We start from the raw sequence: 14,467 nt of genomic DNA, 5'->3' as shown, positions 1-14,467 counted from the left end.
TTTTCTGTTAGAACTTGAAATATCAACAGAGTAGGTAGCGGCATAATTTTGAATTTGATAAAGAAAGGTCGGCAGTGTTCTAGATAACTAACACCCCTGCTAAAATCCTGACAGCTTTCTTTTGCATTCTAAAAATTTGAAGTGCATTTGTTGAATTATCCCATATAATTACACCATAGTTTAGGTGGGAGTGGAATAAAGAAAAATATGTCATTTTTAATGTTTCAAAGTTGACAACCCTTGCTAGTTGGCGAATAACAAATAATGAACTTGATAGCTTTTTCTTAAGTTGTGAGATATGAGCCGACCAGTTGAGTCGATTATCTATGGTTATTCCCAATAGTTTAACAGTTTCTTTGTTAACTAGATCTACTGTATAGTAACACATGTTTTGGTAGATGAGTTATTATCATCCTTGACTGATATATTAATATAAATATGATACATTTTTATTAATATACAAGTATGAAAAAAAAATTATCTCACATTAACATTAACACAAAATATACTGAGAAAAAATTATATAGACTTGTATGTCGAAGAGAATAACATGTAACCACCACATGTCTGTGATAGACCCGTAAGCACTATGGACAGTCTTATCGGTACATTGTTGCCGAAAGACAGTTTATTTTTAGATGGTCTGGGGAAATATTTCAACGATGTGATTACAAGATTTAAAAGCAGGTTTATATCTTAGATTAAATCAACAGTTTTTTTAATCTCAACTCATAAAAAATAACATAATAAATTCTTAACGGCACAAATTAAAACAATTTTATAATTTTTTTTAAAACTAATTTAAATTAAATTTTCAAAAAGTCCACCACGTTCACCAAAGCAGTAGCCCAATCTATTGTATAATTGCCTTCACGTGTTCGACAACATTTCGGGTGTTATGCTTTGAATGATTTTTTGACGTAATTTATCTAAATTTCCGGCACGTTCATGCTCGTGTCGTAAATTTGTTGCTTCACATAACCCCATACGAAAAAATCCAAAGGTGCAATATCAGGAGAGCGAGGTGGCATTTTTATGGTACCTTTTGTACTAATAACTGTCTGGAAACGTAATTTAAAAAAAAATTACCACCTCCCAAGCAAATTTAATCCATATTAATAGGTAATGCTCGAACTGCTGGAATTATGTGATTTCTCAGAAGATCTAGGTATTTACGAAAGTGCCCAAAATGAAAAAAGGACCAATTACATTGTCACCTAAAATACCATCCCAGACGTTGACTTTTTGACGGTATTGTGTTTTGTAAGGAACACTTATGTGCCTATTTTCTGTAGAATACCCTAGGATAACAGATGGATTGTGATGGCCAGTTAAAGAAAAAGAAGGCTCATCTGTAAACAAGATTTTTTCATAAAATCTTCGTCACGATTAGCGCGTTTCATCATGTCCTCACAAAACAGAATCCGCCGTTCATTATCAGCAGGGAAAATTTCCTGAGTTTTTTGCAATTTGTAGCAATGGTACTTGTTTCTTTTCAAAATATTTCGTACAGTTCTAGCACTAATACAGCAGTTTTTCTGAAATTAGGATGCTGTTATAAGGAAAATTGATTTCAGCTAGACTACATATGGCAGTTTCCGTTCTTCATAAATTACACGAGCTGGTTGATTTTCATTTTCATCACTACCATGCATTTTCTACAATTCCTGACACTGTAGCATTTCAAATCACCCTGTGTTCACGCGTCTATCTAATTCAAGTTTATTTTATGCATTTTTACAATCCTGCAACATAGTAGCGTAGGAAGATATATTAAGCCATATATGAAGATAAGGCGAGCCCCTAAAGGCACCCCAAAGACGACAGCACTCAAATACGAGACGAGATCGGTGAAACAGCATTCAGAGCGAGCGGACATAATACTTATTAGCGTTCATATATTCATGTATTGTGTAATTCAAAATAAAGTCAGTTTTTCACATGGAGTTTGATTATTTACCAGCGGCACAAGCGAAGTGCATATCAAGCAAAACCAAGGTCCATTCGAGTCGAATCATCAAATTCTTGTGTGAAAACACTGTAAATTCACCGGTTCCGAATTCCGAACTCATATTTGTGTCATCAAATTAGCGGGCGATATAGTGCATCCATAGTGGCCCGAGCGCGTTATAGACTGTCGAACGTTATTCTTAAGACAGTTACATAATTGGACAACTGTGGTTTTAAAACTTGTGAAAACCTACCCTACTTGTTGATGCGAAGATCTGTGGCACCAGGAGGCCTGCTGTTAGAATAAACGTATACAAATATTGTGGTGAGCATATCCATTTCACTTTCACATTCCCTTTTATTTATCAGTTTTGTACCTTCATTCTGCACATGTCATAATTCTTAGAACGTTTAGGTCGAATGTCAAGCGATTTATAATCTGTTTCTGTTTACTATTTAATTCATTATAAAAGTATGGAGATTTAAAGCGAAAAATAGGCGGTTTTAAATGCAAACTCACAATATTTTCGAAATTTAATTAGCGTTAAATGTTAAAATAACTAAGGGTGAAACGATTTCAGATTTAGAAGTATTACAGGCTATAGAAATGGTAAATAATATAGAACATTTACAGGGCGAATTCGATGAGGTTCAGGGGCAAATAGAAAATACGGTTCAATTTGAATTATTAGAGGATGAATATACGGAGCGCGAAGAATTCTATAACAAATATTATTCACAATTAGCGGTAGCGCGAAAAATCATTCGCGATAATCAACAAGTAGCTTGTATAGAAGGCGATAAAGCAAGTGAGCGCTCTAAAAATTCATATACAGGGCATTGTATTGAACTTAAACCTATCGAGTTACCAAAATTTGATGGTAATTATAATAATTGGTTAGATTTTGCAGATTTTTTTGAATCTTTAGTTAAAAGAAATGAGTAGTTAGACAATATAAGGCGTTTTCATTATTTACGAAGTTCATTACAGTGCGGCGCAGGTAATACGAACATTAGAGTTTACCGCCGAAAACTATGCAGTTAATATAGAGCCAATACATAAAGAGTCATCTAATAGATTGCGGCAATTAGTTGACATATTTTCGAAGCATTTATACGCGTTAATATATAATATATACTCCTTATTCATATTATTTCTTGTAAGTTCGATACATCGACTTTACGCGCATGGGAGAATAGCAAAACACATAATGAAATTTCTAGTTTTGATGATTTTAAAACGTTTTTAAAATCAAGGGCGGACCTCTTAGAATCTCATGAGGTAAATCAAGCTGAAAAACAAAATACACGGAATATTTCTCAGGCGGGCGCATATTCACGGAATACGAAATATTCACATAACATTCGCGGTCTATATTCATCACAGGGAACTTTAAATAAAGCGGATAATACACAGTGTTGCCCTATTTGCACAAGGGAACACACCATTTATCAATGCTGCGAATTTTCAAAACTTTCATCTAGGGACAGGTTTGATAAAGTAAGACAGGTCAATCTTTGCACGAATTGTCTTAAACCTGGACATTTCTATAAGCGGTGTAGACAATCAACATGCAAGAAATGCGCGTCAACACACCATACGTTATTACATCCAGATAGGTCAATCGAACAGAACGCAGCTTTAGTTCATCAACCGGTAGAAAACGCGAGCGATATACGATCTGTAGATAACATACAAGGTATTTTAAACACTACCAATTTGTCAGTTTCGGCAGTTAGCGCTACAGATCAAACTATACTGTCCACAGTATTAGTTAATATTTTTGACGGCCAAGGCAAGACATACATAGTGCGAGCTTTGTTAGATTGCGGTTCACAAAGCTCATTCATAACCGAAAATTTATGCGATAAACTTAGGTTAAAAACGACAAGTGCGAACATATCAGTCACGGGCGTAAATAATATTGCATCTCCCGTTCGATTCAAATGCGAAATAAATATACAGTCGCGTAGCGATATAACTTTTCATACAACTTTAAATTGTTTCGTAATACCAGAAATTACGGGGTGCGTACCAGCATCTGAAATAAACATTAGCGAATGGAGATATCTAAACATTTAAAATTAGCGGATAATCATTTTCATAAACCACAAAAGATCGAATTGTTCATAGCAAGTGATTTATTTTGGCAAATACTGGGCGCAAACAGAATTAGTTTAGGTAAAAATAAACCATTCATGCAGGAAACAATGTTTGGCTGGATCATAGCTGGGCCGTATATCAGCCAAAACAAAGCATCAGAAAAGCGAATAACTAAGTGTAATTTCACAAACACAATCGAAGTTGCAGAACAGCTAAGTAAGTTCTGGGAACTTGAAGAGGTTTTCAATGGAAAACCTGCACTCTCGGGCGAAGAAATTGGATGCGAAAAACATTTCGAAGATACGGTGAAACGCGACGCGACAGGCAAATTCATAGTGTCATTGCCATTCAAGGAACCGATAAGTTCACTCGGTGATTCATTTCGTCAAGCAAAAAATAGATTTTAAATCTCGAGCGTAAGTTGAATAAAGATGCCAATCTTAAAACTCTTTATAGCGAATTCATCCAGGAATATAAAGAGTTAGGACATATGAAAGGTTTATGCAGAATTACGGAAGCGGCAACAGACTTTAGTAGAAATACTACATTTTATTTTATGCCACATCATCCAGTATTGAAAGAAAGTTCTTTGGCGACACGTTTGCGCATTGTGTTCGATTGTAGTGCGCCAACTACAAATGGCATTTCATTAAATAGTATTCAAATGGCCGGACCAACCTTACAAAATGATTTACTCTCAATTTTAGTGCGTTTTAGAACACACTTATATGTAGTTAGTGCGGATATAGAAAAAATGTACCGTCAGGTATCGGTTGCAGATGATCAAAAATCCTTACAATGTATCTTATGGCGAAATATTCCGGAAGAACCGATTGAAATATTTCAGTTACAAACAGTTACATACGGTATGAAATGCTCTTCTTACTTAGCGATTAAATGTCTAATGACATTAGTGGAGGAGCAAGAAGCTAAAAATCCTAACATTGCTAGCATTATTAAATCCGATTTTTATGTGGACGACCTTTTGACAGGTTTTGATTCAAAACAGAAAGCGCGCGAAGCATGGAAACAACTTTTTGAGGTCCTCAAAGGCGGAGGATTTACAATGCGTAAATTCTATTCACATGATCCTGAAATATTAAGAGATATACCGGATAATTCAACTACGGGTTCCGTTATTCAATTCGGTGAAAACGAGAAGGCGAAAACTTTGGGATTATTGTACTCACCGCAATCAGATACTCTGTTTTATAGCATAAGTTCATCTCTAGGCCATATAATCACAAAGCGAACTTTATTATCGGACATAGCTCAAATTTTTGATCTCTTGGGTCTATTAAGTGCGTGTACCATCATAGCGAAAATTATGTTACAATAACTATGGCTCGAGCGTCTTTCATGGAATGATCCCATACCTGAGCATTTAGCAAATAATTATTTACAGTTTAGGAATAAATTAGGAAGCTTAAACAATTTAAAAATACTTCGGCATGTTATATGTTCTAGTGAGCTCAAACTAGAACTTCATGGATTTTGCGACTCCTCAGAAAAAGCGTACGGTGCTAGCATATTCATTAAATCTACCGATTCGTTAGGTAGGTCGTATTCATTCTTATTATGTGCGAAAAGCAAGGTTGCGCCCTTAAAGCCAGTTACCTTGTCGCGTTTAGAGTTCTGTGGAGCAGTAATTTTATCGCGGTTGACCAACAAGGTCAAAAATTCATTAAATGTGCAATTTAATACAATACGTGTTACCTCTGGACAGATTCATCGATAATACTTAGTTGGTTGAAAACAGCAGCCAATGTATTGAAGACGTTTGTTAGTAACCGCGTAGCAGAGATCCAGGAAACCACTTCGTTTGCGCAGTGGCGTCATGTGCCAGGCAAGGATAATCCTGCAGATAAAATAATGGAATGTAACTTATGGTGGCATGGACCGGAGTGGCTCATGCAAGATTCAGATAAATGGCTAAATTTATAAGTTGTTCCTACTGAAACAAGCGAAACGAGGAAAAACATAAAGGTTTTTACGAATAAACTTGATGAAACACAGAATACGGAAGTATTTTCATTTGAGCGTTTTTCTAATATTTTACGTTTAAAAAGAACCGCTGCATATGTGTTCAGATTCATCCGCATGTGTAAAAATAAGGAAAGAACTTCCGAACCCCCTTCTGTGGATGAAATACATTCTGCATTTAACCGTATTCTAAAACTGTGTCAATCAGTCATTTTCTAATGAAATAAAGCATTTAAACCAAAAGGGATCTCTGAATAAAAACAGCAAACTCATAAATTTATCTCCATTTCTTGATGATCAGGGCATCATGAGAGTAGGCGGGCGTTTAAAGCATTCCGACTTTGCGTATGACAAAAAACATCCCATCATTTTAGCGGCAGATCATATAGTTACATCGTTAATATTTAATCATTTTCACAAGGATCTTATGCAAGCTGGTCCTCAGCTTTTACTTGCAACGATAAGAGAAACTTTCTGGCCGTTATCAGGAAGAAATTTAGCGCGACGTACCGTACACAAATGTGTAAAATGTTTTAGATTAAAATCTAAATCCATTCAGCCAATAATGGGTGACCTACCTGCCCAGCGTCTCGCAGGTGGCCCACCGTTTATTGTAACAGGTGTAGATTATGCGGGCCCTTTCTTAATTCGCGATAGAAAGGGTCGAGGTTGTAAACTAATAAAGAGTTACATGTGTCTTTTATTTGTTTTCGTACGAAGGTCATACATTTAGAATGAGTTACAGAACTGTCTAAGGAATCATTTCTGTTGGCCTTTAAAAGATTTATTGCGCGAAGAGGCAAGCCTCAAAAGATGGTTTCCGACAATGAAACCAATTTTATAGCAGCTAGTTCGGAGTTAAAATCATTAAGAGAATTTTTAGAGCAGCACACTCCCGCGATAAGAGAATCCTTGCTAAAGAATAATATTTCGTGGTCCTTCATACCTCCATATTCTCCACATTTTGGCGGACTGTGGGAAAGCGGAGTAAGAACAGTTAAGCATCATTTGCATATTTTGGGAAACGCACACTTAACGCTCAAGGAATTTTATTCGTTGCTTGTGCAGATTGAAGCTATAATAAATTCCCGACCGATTCATCCTGTATCCTGTGATCCAAATGATCTCTCTCCATTAACTCCTGCACATTTTCTCATCGGCTCTCAAAAATCCAGCATATTCAGCAGCTTTCTTAGCATATATGGGAACGATGGAACAAAGAATACATCTCCGAACTACAAAAACGCACGAAATGGACTACTACTAACGGTGAAGTTGCGGAAAACACGTTAGTACTCATAAAAGAGGACAATTTACGTCCATTAAGGTGGAAGTTAGGTCGCGTGATCGAACTTTTACGCGGCAGTGATGGTGTAGCCAGAGTTTTAAGGATAAAGACAGACAATGGTATCATAACTCGTTCTTTTTCCAAGGTGTGTCCGTTGCCCGTTTCGGACTAAGCGTAGTTTAAACATTTGAACATTTAGCATTAGCAGACGATTTTGTTGGCAGTGTTTGCCAAGGCGGGGGCCATGTTCACTAATTCAAGTTTATTTTATGCATTTTTCTAATCCTGCAACATAGTAGCGTAGGAAGATATATTATGCCATATGTGAAGATAAGGCGAGCCCCTAAAGGCACCCCAAAGACGACAGCACTCAAATACGAGACGAGATCGGTGAAACAGCATTCAGAGCGAGCGGACATAATACTTATTAGCGTTCATATATTCATGTATTGTGTAATTCAAAATAAAGTCAGTTTTTCACACGGAGTTTGATTATTTACCAGCGGCACACGCGAAGTGCATATCAAGCAAAATCACCCTGTATGTATCAAAACACCGAAAAATATTTTCAATCCTTTTTCATCGTTGGGATTGATAATATAAACATTTCTGGTTTGTATATAATAATTTTTAATTGCATTCTTTGATATTGATTCCGCCTATTAGAGATATTGCGCGTCAAATAAATAGAAATTTTTCCGTTTAAGTTTGGTTTATACCGAGGTAGAATGATGTCACTCTACGATAGAACGTCAAAACGTTTGGTTTTATTGTGAGTCCGGATTTTTCTTCAAATTCGTTATTGGTTATTCGTTATTCGTATTGACGTCCGCAGAAGAAGATTCACTAGAAAACTATATCATAAGCTGCTCACGCATGTTTTATGGGTTGTCTGTTGACGATTGTAGAAAACTTGCCTATGAAATGGCAATCGAAAGTAAAAAGAAAATTCCTGTCAAATGGCATGAAAGAAAAATAGTAGGGCTGAAATGGATGAGAGGTTTTCGCCAAAGACATGTTCGACTGTAGCTTCGCGCCCCCGAAGGATGTAGTTTATTCCGTGCGACGTCATTTAATAGACATAATGTTTCAATTTTTTAGCAAAATTTGAAGAATATATATTCAAGAACTGATGCGTTTGCTGACGGAAGAAAAATCTACAATTTGGATGAGGCTGCGACTAAGACGGTTCAAAAATCAGCAAAGGTTGTTGCTGAGAAAGGGGTTTAGCAAGTTAGCAAGGTAACAAGTGGGGAGAGAGGTACATTGATTACCACTTGTTCCATCGTTAGTGCCACAGGACAATACCTACCACCAGCAATGGTTTTTCCTAGGGTACATCTAAAGGAGCATATGCTACGAGGCTCCCCATCAGGAACGTTAGGGCTTGCTACTCCAAGTGGGTAGATGAATGCTGATCTTTTTTTAGAAGTAATAAAGCATTTTATAAAATATTCTAACAGCTCTAAAGAAAATCCATCGCTTTTAATCTATAACAATCATAAAAGTCATCTTAGTATTCGTGTTTTTAATTTGGCCAAAGACAACGGAGTAACAATTCTAACATTTCCTCCTCATTCCACAAATAGGATGCAACCACTAGATGTGGGGGTATTCAAAGCATTCTCAACATGTTATAATGCATTGTAGATACCTGGATGATAAAACATCCAGGTAAGCCTTTTACCATATATGAGGTAGCTGAGTGCGTCGGCTTTGCTCATGAAAAAGCTCTCGCACCAAGCAATATTATAAATGCATTCAAAAAGTGTGGCAAATTCGTTATTGGTTATTCGTTTTTGTCATAGAAATACAATGTTAAGTCATAGTAGCGGTTAAATGTGTAGTTTAAGTGAAGTGAGGATTGAAATTTTGAAGAAGAAAGATTTCGGTGTGTAGTCTTCAAAAACCCGGCAATTTTTTTTGTGGAGAGGTGAATTTAATCAAAGGCAATGTGACAGTCCAATTTAAATAGTTTAGGAAACCTTCTTGTGTTGTGTTGCCCAGGAAATCTATGTAAGTATTTTTTTTTGGTTTATTTCTTTGTAGTTACCCCTTTTCAGTCCATCTTTTTTTCATTTACTTACGACCCAGCTCTCCAATCAAACCAAGAGTAGCCGTTCGCAGACGTTTCGGTTTGTTTGCTTACCCCATCTCCAGCCCAGTAATTTCTGTCCCCAGTTTCAACCTCCTATAAGTGATACACAATGTGGTAGGCAAATATAACCGCTACAACACAACCAGTTTTTTCAATTTTAAAAATAATGTTGTGAATTGTTGATTTTGTTGGTACAGGGCCTTGGAATAAAAACGGAAACCTACCGATTATATCGTCGGCACTACTTCCAGAATAATACCATTTAATAATTTGAATTTCATGTTCAGTTGTAAAGGTTACCATTTTCCTAAATTGAAATGTTAATTTCTTTACTCTGTTTTTTTTTGCGAATAAAACCAGAATTATTACTAATGAAAAAATAAACGTATATTTGACGTTTCCGTTATCAAAACTGAAGTCACTTTGACAAAAATAAAATTCAATCAAATGGGTGCTAAAAACAAGCTCGTATGTCGGTACTAATTTCATACTATATTCGGTCTCTCTTTGTTAGTAGAACAACCTCATCCTGTTCTTTTCGCACTGATTATGCGAGTTATATGAAGGTTTCAGATTACCACAACTGTGTAATGAAAAAACAATCAGTTTATATAGTTTTTACTAAAAGTGATGGCAAAATAATTGAATCACTTATTTGAAAAACCCCATAAGTCATAATTTTACCAAAATCGTTTTTTCACTAAAATGGACTAAACGGTAAATACATATTTTTGTAAAGAAACGCCTTCAGCAACGGTATGATTTGGCGATGTATTAGATAAACACCAAAGTCCATGACTAAAGGCGTTTCTCATATGCATCGCACATGTCATTATAATTTGGCGCAATAGTGACAATAATTTTCAGTCAAGTTCAATCTTGTGTTTTGAATGCACGTAGATAAATAAATATGTAGTGAATACGAATACAGTACTAATAATATTGTGGATTCTTCTTCTTCTTTAAGTGCCGTCTTCCGATCGGAGGTTGGATATCATCATCACTATCTTTACTCTATCTACTGCTGCTCTGAAGAGTTCTATAAAACTGCATTTAAATCAGTCCTTTAAATTCTTCAACCATGACATTCTCCTTCTTCCTATACTCCTTCCTCCTCTTATCTTTCCCTGTATTATCAGCCTTAGCAGTTCATATCCCTGTCCCCTCATTACGTGTCCCAGATATTGTAACTATACATATTGTAACTAAGCCTAATTGTGGATTACTTATTTGTATTATATCTTGACAAAAATATTTTAAAACGAGTGAAAGCGGCAGTGATCATAGCGATATTAATTTACCTAATCAGAAAAAGAAAGGAATAAAAAAAACCTACAAATATTAAAATAAAATAATAAAACGAGCTAGAGTCAAAGGAAACGAATACATCAATTAGATGGTGAAAATGTTCCTACAGTTCCTTCTCCATCCTCCAAAGATTGCAAGTAAGTTGATAATTTGTTCTCTTCATTGTTGTCAAAAGTTTTCATTGAAAACAATTTTTTGTTGACTGATCAATCTAAATTTGTTAATATTTACTTAATTTTTGGGCGCAGGAAAGAGTGCTTTTCATTGATGAGTAGCGACAAAAAAAATGCAGATTTTCAAAAGATTTAGGGACTTGATTACAAAAAAAGAGCAAGATTGTTACCTACAAGGCCTAATTTCCGCAACTGAAGCTAAGTAACGACGTAGAAGAAAAGAACTTTGTGAGTCTTCAAAACCTACTGGAAGTAGTAACTATGTATACTCCTTATCAACCCCTAATAGAAAAATTACCGTTTGTAAATTAGCCTTCTGTTCTCTTCACGCAGTAACAATTGACCGAGTGAGTAAATTAGCCTTCTGTTCTCTTCACAGAGTAACAATTGACCGAGTGAGCCATGCAATTTCTGGTATTATAACACATGCTATTCGTGAACATATTAAATCATATCCCATAAAGTTAGCTCACTATACTAGCAAGGAAAAGTATTCTTTAAATGAGAAACTAGATATCACTCTTATGTACAATATGTTCACAGAAAAATTTCCGGAAATACACTACAGAAAAGTTTTAAAGAAGATTTTTAATTATCATTTGGAAGACCTCAGGTAGACACATGTTGTGTGTGTGAGGAGCTTGCAATGAAAATAAATAGTACGCATTTGAACGATAATGCAAAGAGAGTTGCAGCCGCCGAGAAAATTATTCATCTACGTCGAGCTAAGAAAGTTTCAAATGAAATGAAATTTGTTAAAGAAATAGCCGAGTTTAACGAGGAAATTGAAGTTATTATAGATTTTATGCAGAATCTTAACTGCCACAAATTCCGGTGCAAGAGATTTTCTATCTTCGCCAGGTAACAGTGAAAGTTTTTTGTATTGACAATAATAAATCAGAAAAAGCAACATTTTTCCTATATCATGAGGGTAACGGTACGAAGGGGCCGAATGAAGTTTGCTCATTTCTAATGAGGTATTTTTATAGAGAATGTGCCGTTAGTGAAATATCTTCATGTTTTCTCTGGCTGTTGTGGAGTGCAAAATAAAAACCACAGTGTGTTAAGGTCTTTTTTTGCTTTGATTTCGCTCAAGACCATTGACCATTATTTTCCTATTAGGGGTGATTCCTCCCTACCCTGTGATAGGCATTTTGCGATGATTAAAAGAAAAATTAGAAAAGTAGACCGTATATACACCATGGAAGAATATGGACAGCTGATAAAAACTTCGTGTAAAAATAATCTCTTTAATGTGGTATTTTTCAATGCTGACGACGTAATTGATTATAAAAGTTGGTGGCCAGAGTACTGTAAAAAAACCATGTTATCCTCTGAATCCAGAGGCAAAAATATTCCAAGGAAGCAAAAGGTTCAACTAAAAATAAGCCAATTCGTGCATTTTCATCACTCCTACGAGAACTCAAACTTGTTACTGTTTATCATTATTTAACCAAATCCTTTTATTAACGGATTAACCAATCACACCTTCAGGCTTAACAATAATAAAAAATACACTAACATTGCCTGAAGCATATTCATATCCCAGTGGAAAGATTCCGATTAATTATAAGAAGATTGTTGATATACAAAAACTACAAAGTTATATACCGGATGTAGAAAATATTCAGGATTATTATAATGAATTGTTCAACTGGCCTACAACGACTAATAATATACCTGAAGAAGATGAATGATCACACTTTTCGTTTTTTTTTTTGAGTTGTAATAATATTTTTTGTACTTTTTAATATAAATTACAGTACTATGTGTATTTTTTTTTTCATTTTAATTCCTTATAAAGTATCAGTATTAATCTCCATATTAGTTTCAGGAGACTCTGAACAATTTATTTAAGAAACCCCATAAGCCAATCAAGTTTTATTCTCAATCTTTTTTTCAAAAAATATTGGAGTGAAAAAGTCGAGAAACAGTGTATAAATGGAATTAGGTCAGTTTTTATCATGTAGAAATCTTCGTGTTTTGCTTACACAGTTTTTTCTTGTTTTCAGAAAAAGTATTAGTTTTGTGATTTATGGGGTTTCTCAAATAAGTGATTCAATTATCTTTATTGATAAAAAATTACAGTAAGTGCTGAAGTGTTATCGATCTGTCAAAACCATCGGTTAAAGTATAACGACCCTTACCTTAGCAGTAAATGTAAATGAAAAAAATCACACATCATGTTACAATAATTACATTATATAGCGAGCATCGCCAGCCGATATATTAAGACGATACTGTCCCGTCCCAGAGAAACACTTTACGATCATTTTTTTTTCTATAGTCATACATATTCATTAATATATCTAATACTTACGGGTCAAATAAAAGTTGCGTAATATATTCAATAGGCATTCGAGGTAGTTGGTGAGAAAATACGTTTTGTAAACCTATCAACCATAACATTGTTTGCTTTGAAACTGGCGTAGTAAGGCTATTGCCCACCATATGTAATTGAATAATATTTCTTTGTTCTTCTAGTTTAGGAGCTTCGTCGGTAGCGGGAGCGTTTTCGGAAAAAACCATCTAAAAACATTTAAAGTTTACTAAATTTTTTGGATGATATATCGAAGATGCACCATCAATATTAAAAATATGTAAAACAATTACAAGATCGACATTCTTACTTAATTACGTGCTAGAAGACAAACAAATATATTAAAAGTTATACATTTGTTGTAAACCAAATCTTATTAAACATTTAGAATACAATTTTGTATTTTTTGTTTTTTTTTGTATTTTTTAAACTTTTCATCTTCTATGTTTTTCATATTTTTCAAATTTTTCTTTTTTTTAAATTTTTGTTGTATTTTTGTACAGGGTGGTTAATCGTCAAACGAGCCATAGAAAATTCAATGGAAAATTCTAAATTGTTGAATTCCTGCGTTCCTAATTATTTTACGCCAAAAGTCAAGAAAAACTATTTGTAGAGGACTGAAATGTGTATCGAAAACAAATGTTAAAATTGTTCCACGAATTAAACGTATTCCAAAATTTTGCAAGAATATAAAACATTGTTCAGGCCACCCGTTAAAGTCAGGCCACACGCGGTGCAAGAATGTGTATGACATGTTGTGTCTGGTCATATTGATGTTTCTGATATTTGACAATATTTGAATTGCCAAAATTTTTATTTTGTGATTTATTGTTTAAAAAACAAAAAAGTTGATTAAAAAATGTACCTACTCAGTTGAGGAGAAAGTAGCAATAATAAAAATATTTTATTCAGGCAATAGTGCGCGAATTGTCAGTTCTTTATTTAGCGTAGGATATCCCAATAGACCAATTCCAAGTCATTCAACAATTCAAAGGATTTTAAAAAAAATTTGAAAATACTGGGACCGTGATTTCTAATTATACCTGTACAATCAATATTGCTGAGGTACCAAGAAATTTAGAAAATCAAAAAGAAATAAATGTATTAACAGCAGTTGTAGATAATCCTAGAATTAGAATAAGTTCTCGGACCATTGCAGACCAGTTTAATATTCATAATTCCATGGTCTTAAAAATTTTTAAAAGGAATACTTACTTTACTTACTTTACTTAATCAGTAGACC

At 34.6% G+C, this 14,467-nt stretch overlaps 1 protein-coding gene across 3 annotated transcripts in view; it reads right to left on the bottom strand.

The window, feature by feature from the left end:
• LOC140445510 (histone acetyltransferase KAT2A-like) overlaps positions 1-14,467 on the bottom strand; it is a 65,311-nt gene that overhangs the window by 9,567 nt on the left and 41,277 nt on the right. For all 3 annotated transcript variants that reach the window (XM_072537575.1, XM_072537573.1, XM_072537576.1), the window contains one exon: positions 13,225-13,433. In XM_072537575.1, coding sequence (XP_072393676.1) covers positions 13,225-13,433 — 209 coding nt within the window. The remainder of the gene's footprint in view (positions 1-13,224; positions 13,434-14,467) is intronic.

This window comes from Diabrotica undecimpunctata, chromosome 7 (genome assembly GCF_040954645.1).
Source record: "Diabrotica undecimpunctata isolate CICGRU chromosome 7, icDiaUnde3, whole genome shotgun sequence".
Taxonomy (NCBI): domain Eukaryota; kingdom Metazoa; phylum Arthropoda; class Insecta; order Coleoptera; family Chrysomelidae; genus Diabrotica; species Diabrotica undecimpunctata.
This window is presented reverse-complemented; position numbering and strand designations above follow the sequence as displayed.